This window comes from Schistocerca gregaria, chromosome 11, assembly GCF_023897955.1.
Source record: "Schistocerca gregaria isolate iqSchGreg1 chromosome 11, iqSchGreg1.2, whole genome shotgun sequence".
Lineage (NCBI taxonomy): Eukaryota > Metazoa > Arthropoda > Insecta > Orthoptera > Acrididae > Schistocerca > Schistocerca gregaria.
The window spans coordinates 57174199-57199884 of NC_064930.1; the positions used below are offsets into that span (position 1 = coordinate 57174199).

At 39.0% G+C, this 25686-nt stretch overlaps 1 protein-coding gene across 31 annotated transcripts in view; it reads left to right on the plus strand.

Moving 5' to 3' along the window:
- Positions 1-25686, plus strand: part of LOC126295288 (uncharacterized) — a 562445-nt gene that overhangs the window by 42827 nt on the left and 493932 nt on the right. For all 31 annotated transcript variants that reach the window (XR_007552438.1, XR_007552439.1, XR_007552445.1 and 28 more), the window contains exons 3-4: positions 179-238; positions 10449-10511. Coding sequence is in view for 13 of the 31 variants with exons in the window: in XM_049987719.1 (XP_049843676.1) it covers positions 179-238; positions 10449-10511 (123 nt within the window). In the remaining 18 variants the exon portion in view is untranslated. The remainder of the gene's footprint in view (positions 1-178; positions 239-10448; positions 10512-25686) is intronic.

The window sequence follows — 25686 nt, forward strand, 5'->3', positions numbered from 1 at the left end:
CACGAATCTCTGAAAGAGCTATGCAGTTGTCTAGCAATCATAGTTATAGTAACCATATCCAGGGATATCAAGTTGCTCCCATTTTCTTCACCCGTCTCAAGTCTGAGATATTGCACAAAAATTTGTTAATGTACTAATGCTATTGAAAGTTACATTGTGCTTTGTTTTCTCTTTGCAGATGTTGGAAGTACCTGGCCACTTTCAAAAGCCTCACCAGATATTTATTTCGGAGCAAGCTGTAAGTAATTCCAAAAGTTTTTCTGTTAATTTACAGTTGCGGATGAGATTTTTGAACTACTTGGTGTGAAATATTAACTGAAATACACTGGCAGAAAAAAAACCCAACATCGAGACATAATTAATGTAATGAAATTTTGCAAATAGCTTTTTGCAGGTAACATATTTAAGTGACTGTTTAATGTAAGCATGTGAAAAGCCATTGCAAATGTGGAATGCTGGTATATTCGTAACCTGTGTAACGACTAGAGTGTTGAATGTGGTGCCGAATTTCAGTTTGTGGGATGGAGTCTCATGCCTGTCGCACTTCGTCAGTCAATACGAGGATAGTTAATGCCGGTTGTGGATGTTGCTGAAGTTGGCATCCGATGTCAGGTGATTGAGCAGGCCGAGGAAAACTGTTGACTCTCTGTAGAGCATGTTGGGTAACAACAGCATTATGTGGATAAGCGTTATCCTGTTGGAAAACACCCCCAGGAATGTTGTTAACGAATGGCAGCACCAGAAAGCTGTATCACCAGACTGACATATAAATTTGCAGTCAGAGTGCACGGGAGAACTGTGAGAATGCTCCTTCTGTCATATGAAATGGCACTTCAGATCATAACTCCATGTGGAGGTCCAGTGTGTCTAGCTTTCAGACAGGTTGGTTGAAGGCACTCACCTAGCCACCTGCTATCCAACACACGGCCATCACTGGCAGCGACGCAGAACCAGTTTTCACCACTCCGTGGACCGGTCTTCTTGCCACCGGACATCCTTGTAACCACCGCCAGCAGTCATGTACAGTGGTTACATCACTGCCAAGTCTTGCTGCAATGTCGCAGAAGGCATTCCTGGCTGACGTAGACTTATGTCCAGTCTCAGGGTAACTAACACTCACAACTGTAATGGCATGTATTTGAAGGAAACCTGATTTGCACACTCGTAGTGGCGCTGCTAGTGCCTATCTTACATGATCGGTACAAAATTCTAATAGACATCATCTTTCAGATGTAGAAATGAGCCTACTGACTTTTTTGTTCATGTCACACAACTGATTTTTGGTGTTATGATTTATATATTTTCTGTCGGTGTAGTTTTACAGAATGTGATTTATGTTGCTGCTGTTCTGTGAGCTGATCTTTCATGTGCCATCCTCTCCATCTTTGCGTGCCAATTGCACCCTGCTTACTGTAGTCAAGCCTTGATCTCCCTCTTGAATTTCCCCTCCCCTACTTCTCCTTTCCATCTATTACCAAATTGATGACTGAGCGAGGTGGAGCAGTGGTTGGCACACTGGACTCGCATTCGGGAGGACGACAATTAAAACTCGTGTCTGGCCATCCTGATTTAGGTTTTCCATGATTTCCATAAATTGCTTCGGGCAAATGCCAGGATACTTCCTTTGAAAGGGCACGGCTGACTTCCTTCCCCATCCTTCCCTAACAATGGGGCTGATGACCTCACTATTTGGTCCCCTCACTCAAATCGACCAACCGACCATATCGATGGTTCCTGGATGGCTCAGGATGTGTGCTATCGACCTGTCACTTCTTTTACTTGGGTTGTCCCATAAATTCCTGTTTTCAGCTATTTTGTTCAGTACCTCCTCATCTGCCACCCCTCTAAGCTTGAGCTTCCTTCCACAAACCCACATTTCAGAAGCTTTGATTCTCTTTCTGTCTGTATACTTTCAGAAAAGACCTGCAAATACTTGGGAGGAATTAAAATGGATTTTATTTCTGGATTTTTATCCCATTATAAAATCTGCAATTTGCTTAATAAAATGCTATATAAATCACTTGTAAACTAGCATGTGAAGTTTTTTTTCCATATTGGTTGCAACTGTTTGATATGTTAAAAATTGTACATGCTTTACTTCAAGATAAAATAAATTTGTAATTTTTTTGTGTAGAAGACTTTGGGTTGCAATATTACAAAGGAGAAATTATGTATCTGTTGGTAGCACTGTTGGAAACTATGTAGTAGTTTTCCCTAATACAAGGGTCATTTCAAAAGTCCTGCAGACTGTAAAACAGAATCAATGAAATTGATGAAAATAATTTATTTTCCAAAGTAATGCTACAGGTCTTCAATGTAATCTCCATTCTTACCTATGACAACTTCCCAACATTTTAGCAATGTCTGTGTTCCAGATTGGCCACCTTCATTTTGAACTGTCTGATCATATGGGTCACCTCACTGCATCAATTGTATCAAAATGTTTTCTGTAGAGTTGTTTCTTCAATTTGGGAAACAAATCAGACTGGTGGACTCGTATCAGGACTGTATAGTGGGTGTTTGTATGGAGTGTAGCCTTGTATGGAAGTGAAACGTGGACGATAAATAGCTTAGACAAGAAGAGAATAGAAGCTTTCGAAATGTGGTGCTACAGAAGATTGCTGAAGATTAGATGGGTGGATCACATAACTAATGGGGAGGTATTGAATAGAATTGGGAAGAAGAGGAGCTTGTGGCACAACTTGGACTAGAAGAAGCGATCTGTTGGTAGGACATCTTCTGAGACATCGAGGGATCACCAAGTTAGTATTGGAGGGCAGTGTGGAGGGTAAAAATCATAGAGGGAGACCAAGAGATGAATACACTAAGCAGATTCAGAAGGATGTAGGCTGCAGTAAGTACTGGGAGATGAAGCTTGCACAGGATAGAGTAGCATGGAGAGCTGCATCAAACCAGTCTCAGGACTGAAGACCACCACAACAACAACAACAATAACATGGAGGGTGGGCAAGTATTTGTCTTGCATTTCTCTCACTGGTAGGGCAATATGCAGACTTGCATTATCGTGCAAAATGTGGACATTAGCTGCAAGCTTGTCAGGGCTTATTTGATGAATTTTCAGGCACAAAACAGTTTGCTGAAACAGCTTGTAGTATGTGCCCGTTACAGACATCCCCTGAGACACACTGACTGTAGACGTGTGTCATACTCAAAGATCATCAGTTCACCTTTTATTGATGGCAACAGAATTTGTTCTGGACATGGAGACTTTGAACTTTTCTTTTGTGATGACTGAGACTTTAGTTCTGGTTAAAAATTTTGCAGCCAGGTTTCGTCGAGTGCAAAAGTATTTTTCAGTAATTGTTCTCCTTTTGTTTGAAAATGTTGAATCAATTCTTTTTTAATTCATTTGCGACTTGCTTTCTGCTCTATCATGTGGTACCCATCTGGCAGCAACTTTTCTCATCTTCAACTTTTCAGTTATGTTTCTGTAAACTGAAGAGACAGACATTCTGGCCTCGTATGCCTCACATGTTATTTGTTGATCCTGTCTTAAAGTTTCATTAACAGTAACATGAGAGGCAAACTTTGTTACAGTTGATGGCCCTCCCCTTATTGATTTGTCCTCAGTGCCTATCTGATCTTCAAGGAAAGCGACAGACCATTGTGATAATGTGCTGTGATCCATTAGACTATTGCTACTCACCTATCTCAAAGCATTGTAAATTCCCATTGGTTTCTCTCTGCAAAAGGATTCGATTTTGATGTAGGAGCCGTGTCACTCAGTGTAATCCAACCTGACTCAATTTCGGCTTTCATTTTAAAACTGAATTACTCACAACACAGCCTCAGTAACCAGTAGTGACCGAGGCAATGACTCACAACTGACACGAGTTTCAACTTGATCACGTCACCGTAATGATGGACGTTGTGGATACTGGAAAGGTAATCAACTTTCAGATTCTGACAGAACTTTTTATAAAAGTAAATCAGTGAACCAAGCAGAATACATCTGTGATAGGAACTATGAAGGACCAAGTGATGGGATGGAAGCCTCTGCAGATATTGAAATTTTCAGTCTGCCCAGGAATGAAATGGGTGTTTGTTTTCTATGTTTTTAGGTGATGGTGACTCAAAAGCAAGCAACATTGTAGTAACAGCTTGGTCTTATATCGATAAGATTATCACAGAACTGGAGTGTGTGGATCACATCCAGAAGAGGATGGGCACCATGCCATGGAAGTTGAGAAACAAGAAACTATGTAATGGTAAAGTCATAAGGGCTTGGCTGGCAGACAAAATTATTGATGAATTACAACAATACCATGGGCCTTTAGGAATAACACTGGAGATTTGTTCAGAATTTGACAGGTAATATGGGCTACCTTTCTGCATAAACTGTCAACATATGACAGACCAATACATCAACTTTGGCTTTCTGGACCAGATTCGTGGTTTAAGTATCACAGTGCTCAATGCTCATTTATACAGTCAGAAACATTGTCTCCCAGCAACAGTCATGGAAGTAATAAAGCACATTTACAGAGACTTCGCACATTCTGACTATAAGAAATGTCTGCACGGGCAGACTCGGAATCTGAATTAGTTTTTTGACAGTTTTATAGCAACTTGCATACCAAAAAATGTTTTTGTTGGAAGGAAGATACTAAAGTGAGTGGGAGTGAAACTACATTGACTGGACAATATTCAATCGATAAAGGACAGTAGCCGGCAGAAATGGCCACCTAAGAGTCCATAAATGAGAAAAGAATGAGATCCACGGAAAATGATCAAGAGGACGATACACAGTACAGGGTGCATCGCAGCGTGTAAAAATAACATTTTTAACATTTGTGAAGTAAATTTTACTCATTTCAAACTTTAGAAGCTGTTTCTGAAACTTGGGCATTTTTGATTGCATTATTTCTTAAATGTCATGAACCAGTTGGAGTAGAGTCTTCAAATGTTCAGGGAGTTGCAACATAGGTATAGTGAGTACTGAACTAAAATAAAAACGTAATGCTAATATTATTAAAATTATATTGGAAAACGAACAAAAATTTTTGCAAAGTTTTAACTGTGTAGTTAAAAGATTGTATTTCTGAAACCACTGTATGAAATACAATGATTTTTGTTCATTACACTAAGAACTTAATGTGTGACACTGCAAGAGATTCATATTTGTTGCTACTGTGGTTTCTGAAATACAGGGAATAAGAGCAACGAAATTTAAGTTTGTTGATGTAGGGTGCTCCAACTCCCCTTAAATTGCCCTTTTTCTGAAAAGTTTTTCCCGGTATTGCCAATCTGCATTTAAATCCTCATTACTTCTGCTGTGATCTGTTACTTTGGTGCCCAAATAGCAAAGATCATTTACTGTGTGGGTCAGTCAAATGGAAACCGAATACCTACCAAAATCTGACCGTGGAACATTTCCACCCAAAAGCAATCACTACACACATTAAGACATTTATCCAACTTGGAGTTGAGACGGTCAGTTCCCATTTTGTAGGATGTATCTGCTGCCGACAGATCCACACCCGCATCCACTCTCGCACTTTGACTGACTGAAACCCACGTCCACCTCGTGTGGCGCGACCATTTTGATCCTAAGGGCAAACGGCAAAGCCACCAGTGGAAACATTGCACCCATCCCCCTCCAAAGAAATTCAGTGATGACCTGCTTCGTCAACCGCCGGGGCTCTCCACTTGTAGAGTTCCTTGGGCGTAAAGTCAAAACGCTCAGGAATCCTGTCAGACAGAATCGCCCTGTCGCACGATAATGTCCACCCACACACTGTCAATCGGACGAAGGCTACGCTTCGGTAATTTGGTTGGGAGATGCTGCAACATTCTCTGTACCGTTCAGATCGTTCACCTCGTTTTCACATCTCGGCGACATGAAGAAAGTGGTGAAGTTGTGTATGGACATCTGTTTCAGCCAGAAGAGGAAATGCAACAGTGGGTGCAGTTGTGGGTCCTTCAGAGGTCATCCGCATTCTACGAAACATAAATTGACTGTCTCATCTCGCAAAGGGTTAACGTGTTTGGTGATTACTTTAGAATGGAAACATTCTGTGATCCCATTGTGACAGGTGTTTGGCTTTCATTTGACTGTCTCTTATAGTTTTACTATCTCCCAACGAAATGTCCCCCATGTCACCTGTTTTACTTTGACTACATTCCATTATCCTTGTTTTCTTTTCAAGACACTGTTTATTCTGTTCAAGTGCTCAAGTCGTTTGTCATGTCTGACAGAATTACAGTGTCCTTTTTTACAATGTTATTATTTATAGTGCTACTATTTCTTCTTCCTGGACCTTAAATCCCTTTCTGAATTTCTTCTTGGCTTCCTTTGCTGCTTGCTCAATAGTGAGGTTTCTACGGCTGCCGCCGCCTCTCGCATCCCAATCTCCATCGTTCACGGTCATTCCAATCTCCTTCGTTAAGACCTCTCGCCACCATTGCTTCGTTGACGTCGTCTTTCCAGCATCTCACAGCTCTACATGCTTTCTACTCTGATGTGGAGTCCATTGGCGTACCCGTTTTGGCCATCTTGTGTCTGGCATATGCTGTAAGTGACCATACCATAGTAGACACTTTCTTTCTATGTAGTCTAGTATTGTGCTTTTGACATTCATAACCTCTCTGATCCTATCATTTCTAATATGATCAAGTCTGAAGTATCCACAACTCCGTTTCCAGAAATTCGTCTCGACAGCCAGCAGGCGATCTTTCTGCCACTGAGTTAGTTCCCACAACTCTGCACCATATATTGTGATACTTTCAATAATTGTGTGGTAGATGGTGTGTTTTGTTCTGCGTGTTATGTTTTTGTCCCAGAGAATACCATTTAGTTGTTTTTAGGCTCGCTTGCCCTGGCCTATTTTATTGTTTACATCATCCGTACTTCTACCATTGGACAACAGTGTCACACCCAAGTACTTAAAATTGGTGCTTGCTCAATATACAGATTGAATAACATTGGGGGCAGGGTACAACTCTGCTTCACTTCCTTCATAACTACTGCTTACCTTTCGTGTCCTCTGGTTCTTTATTACTGTAGTCTGGTTTCCGTACAAATTGTAATGACCTCTTGATCCTTGTGTTTGATCCCTTGTATTTATTTTTAATCTTGTGTTGTGTCTTGTGTTGCTGTGAGTAGTGTTTTTGATTGTGTCATGGGACAAATAAGACTGGTGGCATTTGAAAGTTCACTGTTTCCAGTTAGGCCAGCTAATGGCACCTGACAGCGATGTGTCACTGACACTGCATGAGAATTGTATATAGAATGAACGTTAGTGAGATAGGAATTCAGTTACGTCAGCAGTCAGTCTTTAGACTTTACCAGAAAAGGTGCTGTTATTCAAGCCTTACTATCAGACTAGAGACTCTGCTGCTGCAACTATACAACTCTATTGCCATAAGAAGGGTTTGCAAATTGATAAAGGTCTTGTGACAAGTGTGACTGTGGGAAAATGGCCACGAAGTTTGAAGCCACAGATTGTTCGGATAATCATCCCCGTAGTGGGCAACCAGACACAAGTGCTACTGCTGCTGAGACATCTCAGGAAGAAATGGAGACTTTAGTGGGTACATCTCCACACCCAGTGCTCGTGAAGTCACACGTCACGACGACATTCTGAGCGACACTGTTCAGACAGCACGAAGGCCTGCCCGCCAGTGCTATCCGTACAAAATCCGCTGTAAACGTGAACTGTTAACCACCCGTTTTGTGATGCAGAGACCTTTTGCGATGTCGGACCTTCAAAACAAATGGGGGAGATGACGACTGGTTGTTTATGTGTTTGACTGACAAAGCCCATTTCACACTCTGAGGGTGTGCCATCACCCACAGCTGCAGAATTTGGGCTTCTGGAAATCCTAGAACTGTTGTGAAAATACATCACAAGTTACTGTTGCCACGGCTGAGAATGCTGGATGCAGCGTGCTGTCTTCGAGCAGCGCATGAGAGGCCTCACGACAGCCGAACATTGCTCCATCCACTTTCCGAAAAGTGCTGCGAACAGTTGCGAAACAGTATCTCCACTGCAGTTCGAGGCTGTCGACGGATGCGGATGGTCATCACATTGAGCAACATTTGTAACCTGGACTGTAGACGTAGTAAGGAGCTAACAAGTGTTACTCTCTCGTGTGGACATAAACAAATTTCTTTCAATGGTTTATTTGTTATTTCTCTTCTGCATGTCGTTACAAATGTTTCCACAAAGCTCCGTTGTCCTACAGCACTCATCCTTTCTGGAAAGTTTAATCATAACCACCCTATGCTACACGGTTTTAGTTGTGTCAAATGTGGCGGCTGTCATGTGTCGACTATATAGATGCGGGTTACACATTATTCTGCTGAAATGTCATGTTAAACCACACTCCCAAGAAATAAAGTTCCCAACATTTCAGGCATGTAATATTACCTGTCTTGGTGATGGGGCCCTGGAGCATTTGGTAATTGATTGCTTTCTGATGATTTGAAGTGATAAATCTATTATCCTGAACGTGTTTGGCATTGTCATAAAGATTTAAGGGTTGATAATTGGCTCCCCTACTCTTCCAATTCATGCATTCAATTATATAACAATCCGCTCAGACATGTTGGCACACAAAATCCATTGAATTTTTCTGAACATGTACCAAAATTGTTGAGCAGTGCATTTTTGCTTATGCTTTTGGCCATGACTTAACCAAATGTGGCACCTGTCTTCGACAATGGTTTCAGGTAGATTATTATTTGCGCAAAATTTACCATACTATTCTTTTGCTATACTTATGGATGCAGTCTACATGTTGCACCTTTTATCTGACAACTGCATGTACAGGGTTGTGTTTGCCGGTCACCTGTCACGCATTCCAGTTGAATGCATCCCACGTCCCACTGTGCGATTTTTCAGTCAATGTCATTCGAACAGTGAAACAAACACCATGAGTGTAACTTTGAAGTCTGCAAACGCCACAGTGGCAAGACCGAATTATTCCATTCTACAACAAGTGTTTATTTACAATTCGAATGTGCATTCAGGGTCTGCTTGTACTGCCAGAGATTGTTTGGACAGAAGTTTCCAGGTGTTCCAATTCAGAGTCATTAAGCAATTCACAAATTGCTGAATAAATTTTGTGAAACAGTAAGTGTTCGTGACAAGAAATTTAAATGATGACTTACAGTCTGTTGTGGTTGGCAGGAGAGCCAACACCATGTTACTAGAGGAGGCCGAAAGGCACGTGATTTAGCTCACGCAGGCTGGTGTGAGGTCTGGAACAGGACAAGGAAATTAGAATTTAGAAAAATGGACGTAGCTGGTAGAATACTTAACTTTAATCCATTAATGACGAACGTCGCTCTTGACAGCACATGATTTACAATATCAATAGTAATTGATAATGGCGCCTTGCTAGGTCGTAGCAAATGACGTAGCTGAAGGCTATGCTAAACTATCGTCTCGGCAAATTTATTTGCAGGTATTTTATGTTTAGTACTGCAGTAGCAGGCGGGTGACGTCGCATCCGCTTCACTGCACTGTCCGCGCAGTCGTCAGAAAAAAGGAATGTCTTAACTGTTGACAGTGAAGGAAAATAATTTTTGTAAACCTTAACCAAAACTGGACACATTTCTTTTGGCGACATACCTTTCAAAACAAATAATTTTATAACTGCACAGAATTTCAGTTAATACATTTGAATGGAATGTGTAATGATTTTGTGTGTGTGTTCAAAAAATAGATGTAAAAGATAATGCTGTATACAGTAATTTGTTGCCACACTTTTTTGTAGACAAAGTGTATTACATTTGTAGATAGATGCATTCCACATATCAGCAATTCATAATTATGATCTGTGGCAAAAACAATACACACAAAAGCATGACTACTTTAAAAAGCATACTACTATCACTGCTACTGCTTGCCAGGGTGGCAGTTCTTCTGGTTAACCTGGAATTCTCAGAGAATTACAGTTTCCCTGGTAAAATCAGGGAACTTCAGAAACTTCATAAAATCTTGGGGAATGCTGTGTTTTTAACCTAGCATTAAAATTCAATTTTATCGAGTCTTATAAATCACAAATTTTAAAATATTTTTGTTTCAAAATGTGTTACTTGTATGGATACTATTCCATATAAATTATATATTTTAAAAACTGTGCTTAAAACTATTGCTTATGGTTAGCTTATCTCAGGTGAGAGGACAGAAAGCAAGATCGTTATTGTGTTATACTCTGCACTCCCCCTTAATTTATCATAATTTATCAGGAGGTTCTTGGCAGCATTTTCCTCCTCACCTGGAATTCACAGGCAATTTTTCTTCCGAGTTTGAGTAGCCATCCTCGTAGTGCTAGTAGTAGTAGTAGTAGTAGCAGTAGTAGTAAGGAGACGAGCAGGCTAAAAAATCGTCTTACCCCTGTAATTTTTAGTTTGGGAAAAATTTGTTTCAGTGCTCCTGTCTCCATATAACTTATCACTGTCTTCATTTTCTTTGTAGGACTGGTCATTTGAAAATAGTGCTCAGGAGGAAACTGATCCTTTATGCATTGAAGAAGACCAGGTAACTTTAAATACCATTAGTTATTCTATTATTATTTAGTGCTTTAGAATCTTGACATAGTGTGTTACCTAGAAAGTAGTAACTACCCCCTCCCCCTTGTATCGCCCTAGACAAAAATTCAGTTCCAATGATTCTCGACAGAAAAAGGTGTAGAAATTTCATCTCGTATCAGTGTCGCTTTGGCTTGTCCTAACAAGAGTAGTGGTATCACTGGAGGAGAGATTACTTTGTGTATTGGACTTAGAAAATAATGTGTTAGTGTGTAAATCAGGTTGTAACATTGTCTATATTATTTAACCGCTATACAGAAACTCTGGGTCAGTTGCAGGGGGCCTAGATAGCAGTTTCCAGGAGCAACAAAAATTTGATTTTCGATACTTTGCATATATATTCACTGAATTTTAAAACTGAAAATGCAGTTGTAATCTGTTCATTGTAATCTTTTGTTAAAAGTTGAACACAGTAAGACAAGTATCAGAGTTAGATTGTCGTGAGGCGGTGTAACAAGTGGCGCACAAATACCTAGACTATATTCACCCAGTATTAGAGAATGAGAACACTCAGTAACTTTCAGTAAGCCTTAGAAGTAATTTGAAAATTGAAACCTTTGTAAAACTTTTTTGCAGTAAAACTTTCACCATCAGACATGACACCTTTATGTATTACTTCTTTGCTCTGACACTATCCACAATGCAGTTCACAGTTTTTAGTATTTAACCAATTTCCATGACACAAAATGGTAGAAATGTTCTTTAAAATGGTAGAAATGTTGCACACTGCTAAAATTCAACATAAGCACCACCATTATCTACCATTTTCTGTAAACGGATGTGGATATTTCCGACAGACTTGTACAGATAATTGGCGATACATTTCCAAGAAACTTGGCGAATTTGCTCCTCCATTTAATTAAGAATTTTTCGTTTTGTATGATAAACTTCTTTCTAGACTGCCCCCAGAAGAAGACATTGCAGGTCATTAGGTCGGGACACCTTGGCAGCCATTCGAGGTTACCGTGACGTTCCAAACATAGTTGTCTGATAATAGTTCCTGGCAGTAAAGTGGTTTTCCATGGAGGAAAATTCAACTCTTTCTTCAGAAAGAGTTGGGTTAAACCACCGTTGCGAGATGCCTGTCTTTGTGATTTCTGAGTTTTTAACGTACTTTTATATTGTATTGTATTTATTTGGGCCAGTAAATCTTACATGTACAGTACTGCGCAGCAGATATTGGACAGGTCAATGCAAATATGTCTTCAAATTTAGGAAAAGGATAGTTGCTACTTATCATATAGTGGAAACACTGAGAGTCACAGATAGGCACAACAAAAAGACTGTCGGAAAGTAAGATTTAGCCAACAAGGTCTTTGTCAAAACACACACACACACACACACACACACACACACACACACACACACACACACACACAATGGTGTGTGTGTGAGTGTGCGTTTGATAAAGGCCTTGTTGGCCGAAAGCTTCTTTTCCAACAGTCTTTTTGTTTTGCCTATTTGTGACTCGGCACCTCTGCTATATGGTGAGCAGCAACTATCCTTTTTATAATATTGTTACATCACATCCTAGATTTTCCATTGTCCAGATATATCTTCAGTTTTACAACAACGAATCCATTTTTAAAATTCTGACTTATAATTAAATCACTTTAGCTAGATAATTACAACTAAAATACGAATGAACTAATGTTAATGATAACAATCTTTGCATGCTAAAAGTAGATAGTTACATTTACACAATATTTTTGTTAGTGATAAAGAATGTGGCTTATACATGTAACATTAACTTCTTTAAGCTCTCAAAGATTTTAGAGGAACTCTTCCCGACTATAGAAGCAATACATTAATAGATATGCTTTTAACATTGCTTTAATTCTTTTAGATATTTTATTATTGTAATTTCTTTTGGCAACATATTGTAAATAATTTTACCATAGTGTAATGTTCATTTTTGGCACAAATCAGTTTTTATTTGGAGCATGTGACAGTCAGTTTTCTGTCTTGTGTTATGTTGATACAGATTTTCATTTTTGAGAACGACACTCGGATTTGTTATTCCGTATTGCTTGATAAACATTGGACTTTCAGAGATGTATATATGTGGAAGAGGAAGAATCCCATCCTTTTAAATAGTGTTTTGCAGTGTTTGTTCTTTTTTATTCCAGCCAAGATTCTCACTATCCTTCTTGCATAATGAAGAGTTTTAGGTAGGATGGCGAGTTACCCCAGAAGTAATCCAGTACTTCAGAATAGAGTGTATATTAGTGGAATTCACAGTCATTAGACAGTTCTTATTACAACAGTTTTCAAAAACACTCATTAAATAGCACATGGTACTTAGCCTCTTAAATATACTATCAATGCCAGCAGTGTATTTAAATTTAACTTAGAGCCAGGTCCCATAAATTTTGTATTCACTACACTTACAATATCTGTGTTTGATATCTGCATTGTTTATATCCTCTTTGCTGTTTCTCTTGATATTATGAAAATTTAATACTATTGTTTTACTTTTATTTATTATTAGTTTGTTTTGGCTGAATCAGTTTAGAACACTTCTGTTATCTGTGTACTGGATAGTGCTATGACACTGTTCAGTTAATGTTACGTCATTTACATATATTAGAAACAGGTTGACGCCCAATACTGAGTCCTAAGGTTTGCCATCCATACTTCATTGTGATCGGAATAGTGTATGGTTGACTTACTATCTTCTCGAAATTCTGTTAGTACTACTTGCTTCCAGCCAATAAGATATGACCTAACCCAGTTGTCAGGTGTAGCTCTGATACCAATATTATAAAGTTTGTGCAGCAGTAGGATGTGGTCCATGATGTCAAAGACCTTAAACAGATCAAGACATATGCCAGTTACTTTTCCTCCGCTATCAAGTTTTTGGAGCACTTCACTCAGAAATTCAAGTATTGCTGTTACTGTTACTGTTGATTGGCCCTTCTGGGAAGTATATTGGACTGTGGATAATATGGTGCACTTTTTTTAGGAAATCTAACATCATCTTATGAAAAATTTTATGTAGTATTTTCAAAAATACTGATAGCAAAGCAATAGCCGTGTAATTAGTTATGTTGTCTTTCTTACCATTTTTTGAACATTGGCTTGAATATCATTATCTTTAAGCAGGAAGGAATGGATAGTTGAAAAGTTGGGCTAATGGAACAGCAATGAGGTCACCTGCATTTTTAATGACATATAGGAATCACATCCATACCTGTTGAAAATTTTGCTCTTAATGTACTAATTGCTAGTAAAATTTCTTTAGGATCATCCATACCTGTTGAAAATTTTGCTCTTAATGTACTAATTGCTAGTAAAATTTCTTTAGGATTGGTTGGGGGAAGAAATAGGGAGTCAGGGTTTCTATTTAGATTTTCTGGCAGTCTGTTAAAATTTGTATTAGAAGATTTTGTACCAAAGAGTGATTGTTTGCTAATGTTTGAAAATATGTATTAGAGTCACTGGCTACTTCCAGATTTGTAATTTGTTTGCCATCTTGGTCTAGCTAGAGGCTTACCATTTGTTTTTTGGGGGAGGGGGTGTAGGGGGGGGGCTCTCACCTAGTTGCTGTTTGACTCTCTTCCATGTGGCTTTCATTTTGTTCCTGGCCATTATTATGTAGTTATCATTTGCCATTGTTTTAGCTTCTTCTATATCTTTGTGAAATACTCTCTTATAATTTTTGAAATACATCAGAAATTCTTCAGTAACATTTTGTGTTTTGAAATTTTTATGAAGTCTCCTCTTTTCAGCACAAGATATTTAGTGAGTGCCTGAGATGTTCCAAGTTTTGCTTGTTAAAATTTCTACATTTTCTTATTATTTGTGGTTCAGTATTGTCAGTGGTCTCTATTGGGAATCCAATAAATTGTGCATAATGATTCACGTTTCCAGTTTCGTATAAATATTTATCTGTATTTATTACTGTCTGATCTATAGCGCTACTAGATGATTTGGTGACTCTGGTCAGGGATTTAATGGTTGTGTGTATGTTATAAGTCTTTAATAAGGCATCACTGTTTAATTTGTCTTTTGAGTTCTAGTTGAAATCTATGTTAAAATCACCACATATGATAGTTGTTGTACTAAATACTTTTGTGCTGTTTAGTCACACCCCGGGACAACCAGGAAAAAATCAGGAATTTTTTCATTCGGGAGAAAACTGGGAAAAACCTGGGAATTTTTTAAAATTCCAAAAAATTTTCATTGTTTTAGTTTTCAGTTACATTTTTGTGGTTTTGATGGGAAGGACTGATACTCTAACAAAGAATTTTACTTTAGCCCTCTACTACAAAATAATGCTGCAGCAATAAAACATAAACAAAGGGGGGGAAAAACCCAAACTTAAGTTACAAAGAAAATGCACCATGTGGAACAACAAAACAGTGCACACACAAGCATCTGCCAACAGTAGTGTGAGTTGTAATAGGTTGAGTAATATTCTCCATGTGAACGGTTTCACGTTTGGTGAATTTACTGTTTTCTCTTTGTTTACATCCCTCAAGCCAAATAAAAACAAAATGTATTTCTGTGGCTGGGAACTATAAAGTGAATTAAAATACATTCACATAATTACGGAAGGTTAAAATGTGTTATTGGTTTCAGTTTTCTGATTTAATTCTATTTCCAGGTTTTTGGCAGTCAGGCATAAATTGCCTTGCAGAACAATGAAGTTATTTTTGTTGATTTTCTAAAAAACGTTAGCTTTAATTAATCTTTTCTGCAAAGGCAGTCAATTTATTTGAAACAGTATTGGTTAGTGTCAACTGTTTGTGGAATTTCGAGTGCACGTTTTTACCTCCTCGGACGTATGGCGTTACGTCATAATAAAGAACTAAACATAAGATAACAACAGTACTGATACTCCAAGAAAATTTGCATCCTGAAAACCACTCTGAAATGTTTAATAACAGGTTGGGGCCTACTTCTTTGTGAATCTGGACATACAAATATGCCCTTTAAGCCAAATTATGCATTTTAGTATGGTTTACAAAATTCCGTTGCTCTTGGAGTATCCTCTGATGTCCTGTTTTGTTTATGACGTAATGTAAGATCTCTTAATGCTTTCTATGTAGAAACATTTGGGCTACCTACATCATTGTAGGTGTGCATGTACGGTAATCCCATTTTCTGGCACACTCTAACAACTGCTGAACAGGTTGCGGGAAAATATTGCGATTGGTGGTTTCATTTTACGCAACATGGATTTTGTTACACGTGCGAACGTGCTTTGAATTTCTTAAATCACAGAGCATTTGATTCTCATTTAAAGCTTAACACTTGGGGAGGGCTGGCCACTTAGAAGAATTTTGATCCCAGAAGAGAAGACATTTACGTCATGCCTTAAAATTTTACTGGCACGTTTGTATGATTTTTTTGGCCAAAAGCTTAGTTTCCGACAGTCTTTTTGTTGTGCCTATCTGCGACTCAACACCTCTGCTGTTCATTTTTGGAACACAACCTACGACCAGCTTAGAGACAGAAGTGATGAAACTTTCTGCAGGATCTGGCCATCATTTTGCTGGACAATGCTCAAGTACGTATGGTGCAAGCTGTTACTGATTTGTTTGACTGATGGGGCTGCTAAGTGCCATACCACCTACTGCACTCCCCTGACTTAAGCCCTCGTGAGTTCAGCTCGATTTCTAAACAGAAAGAAACACTTCATGGCATTTGCTTCAGAACTGCTACAAATTTGTCAGGCAATAGACCGCGCCGCTCGAACTGTCAACACAACTGGCACTGCTAAGAGTTTCCTACGACTTCCACATCACTGGCAACAGGTTATCCACAATACTGGTGACTACTTTGAGGGTCAATTAAACTTTGAAACCCGTATCTATTTTGTACGAGCTGTAAATAAATAGTTGCCACTATTAAAGTTCCAACCCTCGTATAAGTACAAAAACCATGAAATATAACATGTTTGCTTCGCAAACACTTAAAATAACACAATACATACTATATTTGTTTGTATCAGCTAACCACAGCACATCACTCTTTTTTCACGTAAACTCGCCAGGGCCTTGGGTTGAAAAAACGTGAAAAACAATCTCAATTTCAGTACTGAAAACACGGAAAGCATTAAGAATGCAGTGAAGCTAATATGCTATGAACCATCTGCGATTTTCACATTTATATGTGTGTATTACAAAAATCTTCAATTAAGGTGAGAACAGCCCCCCCATGCCGTCAATGCTAAATTCTTTCAACTTTTAACCAATTATTTCTAAAACTGTTGATGATATCACCACCAAATTTTTACCAATTGATTATCTGAATGTATTTAGTTCACTGATCTAGAATGCAAAAAGTACACTTAGTGGAAATAGAGATACAATTTTTGTAAATATGCCTGTTTGTTTTAATAAACTATTGTGTTTTATACAGCACATCATCAATTATATAACTCTCAAAACACTGATTGTAGACCCATATAATCACCTCCTCTATATAAACAATCCCCATAAATTTTATGTTTTTATAATTATTGGTTCATGAGAAAATGGGTCTTTTGCATGAAAATTTACAGTTTTGAGAAAATTCAAGTTTAAATAAGAAGTCTATAGAAACATACCTTTCTTCTTGAAAAAACTGACTAAAGGCAGCCTGCACCATAATCTGATCCTTCTTTTTCACCTAAATTCTTCATTCTTCTGTTCTTTCTTGCCTCCTTGATCATTTGCTGAGCAGTAATTTCAACTTTGCGCACTCTTAATCAGTCCATAGCTTCCAGTGTAGTTGCCTTATTCTGCCCTCCATTTATTCCCAGCTGATCCAGGACTTTTAATCTCCCATAATTCCTACCATTGAAAAAAATAACTGCATCTCTCACACACCTAGTCTTAAAGTTTTTATGCCTACAAACACATTTTTGGGAATTCATGTCTTCACAATATTGTTAAATGCCTCATTAGTATCCTGTGTCTTCCCATGAAGGCATTTCTTTAGCAAGTCTGGATGTGTTAAGTCTCTAAATATAGGCTTAATGGCCTCCATTACTGCTTCAGTGTTGAATGTTTATGTTTAAATGCATTTAATTTTCCTGCTGCCTCTGCTTTTCTATATTTGCATCGTGTATCTGGTGCAGGCGGGCATAAGCTATTTACAGGGTTAGTGTATGTGGATAGCCTTTGAAATTATGTTACCCACAACGCTCATTTCATGCTATCCAAATCATGTGGGTTTTCTCTTATGGCTTTGCCATTGTATTCCTGAAATTTGGCAGAAGTTAGAAATGATTTTTCAACACCACAATTTTTGCATATAATTTCAAGTTTACACACTATTCCAGCAATCACATCTTCTGAATTCACTGTATCTCTAACACGTAACTTGCATGCTAAAGTCTCTTTCAATACTGCTGTTAAAATATTCAAATCTATAATTATATTCACACCACTGCATTCATGGACAGTTAATGCACCTCCATCACACTGAGCTAGCAATTTTTTTTTTTTTTTTTCAATGCACTGGGGAGAGTGCCAACAGTCTTCTAGCCTTTGAACAATTATTTTGGTTCAATTCATATTATCCACAATTGGTGATGTTCTATAGTACCTATTTCCTTTGTTGTGGCGTCTCTTGAAGATACCTTTTGGTTATGTCATTTTAATAAGAGCAACAACGCACAACATTTTCACTATAGACACAGCAAACTACCAAACATGGAAACATTTCCCTTGTTTTCAAAGATATGCAAGTGTATGGGCAAGGAATATTAAATAATCTGTGCAGCCAACCTATGGTAAACAATGCCAAAGAGAAAGAAAAAAACAACAGCCTTCTAGGGCATGTATTTCTGAGATTTGAATATAAATCCGAGAGGACGACAAAACCAATGGAGACATTGCGATGTGTCAAGTTAAAAAACCATTTAAACAGAATTTTTTCAAAAATTATGCACCAACATCTCCAGGAAAGTCCATTTATATAGCAGAAAAAAACTAAATTATCTATTTTTTTGAAAATTTGGAATCTGATCTTTCTTTAAAGTGGTACACTACATTAAGGATCTCTCCAATTGTGTCATTTTTATTTAAATTTCTTTATGCTAAAGTTTTGGGAAATGATTGTTTGGCAGCTAAACGTGCTACCTATAGATCTTATCTTGGATTTAGCTTTTGGTGATATTTAGTAACTGATCATGAAAAGGAAAGGAAATGTTTTAGAGAATCCTGACACCATAGTTTCGATTGGTAAATGGAATGGCCTTCTTCAGTGCAGGTACTGTGAGCTGTACCTGCGTAGTGTGTTACTTTTATATGTGCTAAGAAGTTGAAACTGAACTTGATACTGTTATAATGTGACATTAAGGACAAGAGTTATAATAAGAGAGTTTTGTTGCATTACAGTCACTCTGTTCCCATCAGGTAGTGTGCCGGGTCTGTGATAAAAGTTGCGCCCATAATAAGCAAAAAGAAATTTTGAAGATGAAGGAAAATGTCATATTAAAGCTTAAAGAAGGTAACATATGAGGGTGGTTTGAAAAGTTGTCGGAACAGAATAGAAAAAAAGTACTTAAATCACTGAAATATTTTTAATTTTTCAATGTAATCTCCTTGTAGATTAATGCACTTGGTCCAATGATGTTCCAGTGCTTTTATCTTATCTCGAAAGTAAGTTTCCTCCAGGCCTGCAAAATAGTTGTCAACTCTGGCTATCAATTCTTCGCCTGAAGTGAATCTTCGTCCACCAAGTTTTGGGTTGAGATGGAAGTCTGAGCAGCCATATCAGATGAATAAGGCAGCTGTGGCAACAATTCATACCTTAGTTCGTGTCGTTTTGATATGTCCATTCTCATGCGTTTTTGATCCAACGTCAAGAGTTGTGGCACCCATCTTGCAGATAATTTTGTGATATACCCTTTCAGACGACATCTGGCATGCGTGAGCAATTTCATGCACTTTCAATCGGCAATCCTCCAAGACCATTTTGTGCACTTTTCCAATGATTTCTGGAGTAGTGACACATTTTGGCCAACCACTGCATGGATCATCATATAAGCTCTCCCGACCAAACTTAAATTCATTTGTCCACTTGGCAAGAGTTGAATATGAAGGAGCAGAGTTCCCCAGTGTATTCTGCAAATTGGCATGAATGTCCTTTGCTTTCATACTTTTATTTACAAATTACTAAATCACTGCTCGAATATCGATTTTTTCCATCTTCACAAATCACTATGTGGGAACAACAGATATAGTTTAACAACATGATCTTAGAAATTGCTAATGTGAAGGTCTTATGATAGTTGTTGAATGTGATTCATTTGTGAAGACCTATATGCAAAGTTTGTGCCTTCATCTTTCTTTGTCAAATAAAAAAATGATTCTGTTAGATGTAGAAAACTGAATGTTCATCCAAATTTGGAATCAATGGATTGCACCAGCTTCATACAAGATGGCACTCTGCATTGTTTTTGCATTAGGGTTTAACGTTTTATGAAAAACAAATTTTCACGACCCTGGATTGAAAATATTTGAAGAATATCACCACTCCTCATATGAAAAGTTTCTAAGCAAATAAAGTGACTAAGGTGGGATCTGATTGTTGTTGTTGTTATTGTTATTATTATTATTATTATTATTATTATTATTATTATTATTATTATTTGGCCCTGTAAAGAAGTCGGCTTTTAAAATGATCACTATTGCTGTTCGAATAAGTTAGCAGTGCTGAACATTTTTACAGTTCTTATTTGTTTTGGCGAGTGATGAAGTGCTTCATGACCGAACTGCATGCTGTCACAGATAACGCTCATTACAATGAATTGAATGCATTGAATATATCAGTTGTGTTTAGACTGGTTGCTAAATTCCAGGAAACCGGTTTAGTTGTAGACATTAAACCTACAGGGTGGGCTTGTGTTAGTTGTTCAGTGGAAAACATTGCCATCATGAGAGATGATGTGGCTGTAAGTCTGGTGAATACATTTGCCGACATTTACAACAGTTGCAACAAGCTCTGAAAGGTGATTTACACCACCGGGTCTATAAAATCCAACTGACCCGAGAAGTGAAGCCAGACAATCACGAAAAGTTTCGATCATTTGTCCGCTGGGTGCTTGCGATACAAAGAGCGGGCAGTAGTTTCATTAAGAAAATAACCTTCACAGATGAGGTGCATCTTCAGTTGCACAGATTCATAAACAAACAAAATTGCAGGAATTAGGGCACAGAAAGAAGTACGAGTAATTATAGAGAATCCGTTATGTCCTAAGTGAGTGACTGTGTGGTGCAGCATTTGGGCCGAGAGTGTAATTGGGCCATACTTCTTCGAAGACAGCATTGGAAATGCACTGACAATGTATGGCGAATGCTACTGCAATATCATAAGGGGTGTTTTGTGGTCTGAACTGGATTATAATGCTGAAGAAGTTCAGTTTCAACAAGATGGTGTAACCTAAGCACAGGCAACATTTGGTGAGCCGTGAGCCTGATTCACATCATTCTTTAAGCTCATGGGCCATCTCTTTGTGTAACGTGAAAGCAGCGCTCCTAGTGCATAAAGTCAAAACTGTAGCGTCTGTGATGTTATTGTTTATCGGCTAATGCACTGACATGAATGAATGGCTTGGGTTTTCTGGTATGCAATGCCAGCAAATTGTGCCTCAAAACCCATGTTTTTGAGAGTACATTATTTTGTGGACATCATATCCTTACTTATGGCATTTTATGATAGCTGTCATTAAAACTTCCGTGCCAAAATTCTACAATGCTGTTAATAAAGAAACAATATTCACGAAACGTGAATCAATGTAAGCATATGAAGATTGGTTGAGAGGTATCTTTAAATGTAATTACCGAAAAATAGTCACCCATAAAAGCAATCATGCCAGCTAGTCCGTAAAGACGTTGTCTTATGTACTTCATAGATTTACTTCAGATTAGACAGTACTCTAATGAACTTTTGGACCATCATAGGCTGCAGATCTTTTACAATATATATGATATGTAAATTTGTATTTACTATATGAATGAAAAGGTTTTTAGCAAAAATCTTGACAAGTTCTTGACTGATTTTCTTAAATTTTCTTAATGACACTTTAACTTTAATTCTGCAAAATTGATGTGCTCAGCATTAAGGTACACACAATGCAACTGGATCATAATGTGATTTTCTTGTAAACAATGCACGCTATGCAACCTGTCACGTATTATGGTCGTGTGACGTACGTAGTACAATCACCCGCTGTTTTGCGCAGTTGTGCCGTGTAAGTCACATTGTGTAGTGTACAGACGATGGATCGGTTAACTGTGTAGTGTATGGTGTTAACTGTTGTTGTACAAGTGCTGGTTACAATGCTACACGTCTACAGTAATGAGGAATATGCAGATACAGTGTATGTTTAGGCTTCTGTGACGGTAGTGCTACTGCTGCGAGAGAAGAATACCACAGGTGCTTTCCTACTCGATGATTATCTGATCGCACAGTGTTTACCACTTTGGGTGCAACAGGCTCTCTTCCAAGTATACATTCTTCGTCCGAGTGTGATCGTCAACAAACTTTGCAAGAAGAGGAAGAAGTTATCGCAAGTGTTGAGCGAAGTCCCGGTACGAGCATACGAAGGATGTCCCTGCATATGAGTGTCCCACAGACACGTGTATGGGAAACATTACATGTGGAAAACCTGTAACCATTTCACATACAGAGTGTCCAAAATCTCCACGTTGGCGACAATGCTCAACGACTTCAGTTCTGTCACTGGGTAATTGAGAATAGTCATTTGCTTCCATACGTAGTATTCACTGACAAAGCCCAGTTTTCACGACATGGAATACACAACACACACAATAATCATCAATGGTCACGGGAAAATACACATGCTTTAGTGGATAACAATTTCCAAGTTCATTTTGCAATAAATGTTTGGTGCGGCATGACCTTTTGGTAGGTCCATTTATTATCTATCAGCGACTGACAGGAGAGAGGTGCCTGCATCGTTTGGAAAACTCGTTTGTGGATTGATTTGGTTTTGACAGAGAAGCTAAAACAGCTTTGGTCTAACACACCACTGCCCGCAGTGAAACCGAGTTTATTGTGCGGTATCGCTCCCTGTATATCTAGTAAAGCCAACCAATGCCCATAGTGCAAGGAGTCCCTTTACCAGTTTTTTGTTAGACACAATTTCTTCAGGTCTAGTTGTCCTGAAGATTCTGTATCTTTTGCTCTCCAAAGCCATGCATTCGAAGATTTAGATGTGATCAGTTTCTTCACCCTCATCACAGAGCCTATATTTAGGGTCTTCTTCCATTAAATCCATTGTGTGTAGGTGTTTTTTGAAATTCCCATGGCCGGTCATCAATCCAGTCACGGGTTTGATCTCTTTCCTGTTCAATCCCAGGATTACAGAGCTTCTTTTAAAACATGGCTTAGGCATCATTACTTCACCACGTTTCTGTTTATGGTCAGGGCTTCCTGGCTGTCTGAATAGAGGTAGATGCTACAGTCATTGTAGCACCTATGCATATTCTCGTCCACATATGCCCTCATTGCAGTAATTTCAGCTTGGAATACTGAGGCCAGTTTTCCTAGAGAGATGATGCCCTCCAGTCTCGCTTGCATGCCGTACACCCCTGCCCCAATGCCTCGGTTTGATTTCGACCCATCGGCGAACCAAACATTGTCCCCCGTACGGTGTCGAACAGTTCTTTCCCACTGCTCCCTCCTTCCAGCTGTTGTATTGTAATGCTTGTTGAAGCAGTTGGGAGTTATTATATAGTTGGCTGGCATTTCTCCAGCCATTACTACATTTACCTCTCTCACTATCTTAGTGAGAGATTCTTGATATCCCAGTGAGATCCTGTTTTTACCAGTTTTAATTCTGTATGCCCCAGCTGCTGCCTCCATCTTTACCCAAAGGGTTAGTGTAGGTATGTCCAGCACGGCTTCCATCCCAGCGGTTGGTGTGCTGCTAATTCCGGCTGTTATGGCTAAGCAGGCCAGTCTCTGCACCTTAGCAAGCTCCTTAGCTGCAAGGCGCTGTTGTGCCTTCTTCCACCACACTACGGCCCCATAGGAAATCCTAGGTCTGATGTATATCCGTTGCATACCTCTGGGGCTTAGACCCCAGTTTTTATCACATGCCCTTCTGGTACTCACTAGAGTACTTTTCACCATGGAGTAGATGCTCTTAATGTGAGGGGTCCGTGTTAGTTTCTCATCTAGGGTTACCCCTAGATATTTCACTATCCCCTTCACAGGCAGAGTTTCATCCAAGAGCTTCACGTTCCAACTTGAGTGTTGGATATGTCTCTTTGTGAATGGCACCACAACAGTCTTCTTAGGATTAACCTGTAGGCCGTGTCCTACGTGAGTGACAGAAGAGAGCGACGTCTGGATACACGACACTCCAGCAACAAGCAGCAGCGTAGGATGAAAAACTTGGCTGTCCTGCGTGCGAGCGACCGTGTCGTGCTACAAGGTCGCTGCTTAGAGCCAGCCAGCTGTTTCTATAAAACACTGCCCTTCTACATCTACATCTACATTTATACTCGAGAAGCCACTCAACAGTGTGTGGCAGAGTGCACTTTACGTGCCACTGTCATTACCTTCCTTTCCTGTTCCAGTTGCGTACAGCTCACGGGAAGAACGACTGCCGGAAAGCCTTCGTGCGCGCTCGAATCTCTCTAATTTTACATTTGTGATCTCCTTGGGAGGTATAAGTAGGGGGAAGCAATATATTCAATACCTCATCCAGAAACACACCCTCTCGAAACCTGGACAGCGAGTTACACCGCAATGCAGAGCACCTCTCTTCGCCTCTCTTGCAGACTCTGCCACCTGAGTTTGCTAAACATCTCCGTAACGCTATCACGCTTACCAAATAACCATGTGATGAAACGCGCCGCTCTTCTTTGGATCTTTTCTATCGCCTCTGTCAACCCGATCTGGTACGGATCTCACACTGATGAGCAATACTCAAGTATAGGTCGAACGAATGGTTTGTAAGCCACCTCCTTTGTTGATGGACTACATTTTCTGAGGACTCTCCCAATGAATCTCAGCCTGGCAACCCCATTACCAACAATTAATTTTATATGATCATTCCGCTTCAAATCGTTCCGTACGCATATTCCCAGATATTTTACAGAAGTAATTGCTACCAGTGTTTGTTCTGCTATCATATAATCATACAATAAAGGATCCTTGTTTCTATGTATACAATACATTACATTTGTCTATGTTAAGGGTCAGTTACCATTCCCTGCACCAAGTGCCTATCCGCTGCAGATCTTCCTGCATTTCGCTGCAATTTTCTAATGCTGCAACTTCTCTGTATACTACAGCATCATACGCGAAAAACCGCATGGAACTGACACTATATACTAGGAGAGGTTACTTTAACATCTGTAGACGACTCTCCATTGAAAACAATATGCTGTGTTCTGTTTGTTAAAAACTCTTCAGTCCAGCCACGCAACTGGTCTGATATTCCGTAGGCTCTTACTTTGTTTATCAGGCAACAGTGTGGAACTGTATCGGAACGCCTTCTGGAAGTCGAGGAAAATGGCATCTACCTGGGAGCCTGTATCTAATATTTTCTGGGTCTCATGAACAAATAAAGCGAGTTGGGTCTCACACGATCGCTGTTTCTAGAATCCATGTTGATCCCTACAGAGTAGATTCTGGGTTTCCTGAAATGACATGATACGCGAGCAATACTGTAGCTGGAGAGACATGCTACTGAATTAGGTTTACTTAAGAAAATAAAATGAAAAGGAATGCTGTGCATGAAATTCACAAAGGGAGGAATCTCCATGGAGAATTTCATAAGTATCATCAACTATGATCACCAGACAGATTCTTCGAATACACGTGAATGAGCAGAGGAGCCGAATGGTTCAACTATATCATCAATAAATTAAATAAAAATGTTTTTTTACACGATCAAGAACTTTTAACAGCCAATAAATGCGGAGGAATGACTACTACGTGACTAACTACGCTAAATACAAACATACGTACACAAATTGATACTGGTGAAGAAAAGTGAGCTGTGGTTTAGGGGTAGTAAATACAGTTTGTGATAATGTGTTAGGTAAAGGTCCACAGTTCAAATTCCCCCCGTCCTTATATTTTTACTGACTCAGTTACAATTCTGTATACTAAGTTTTATGTATACTGTTTATACTGCATCGCTAAGT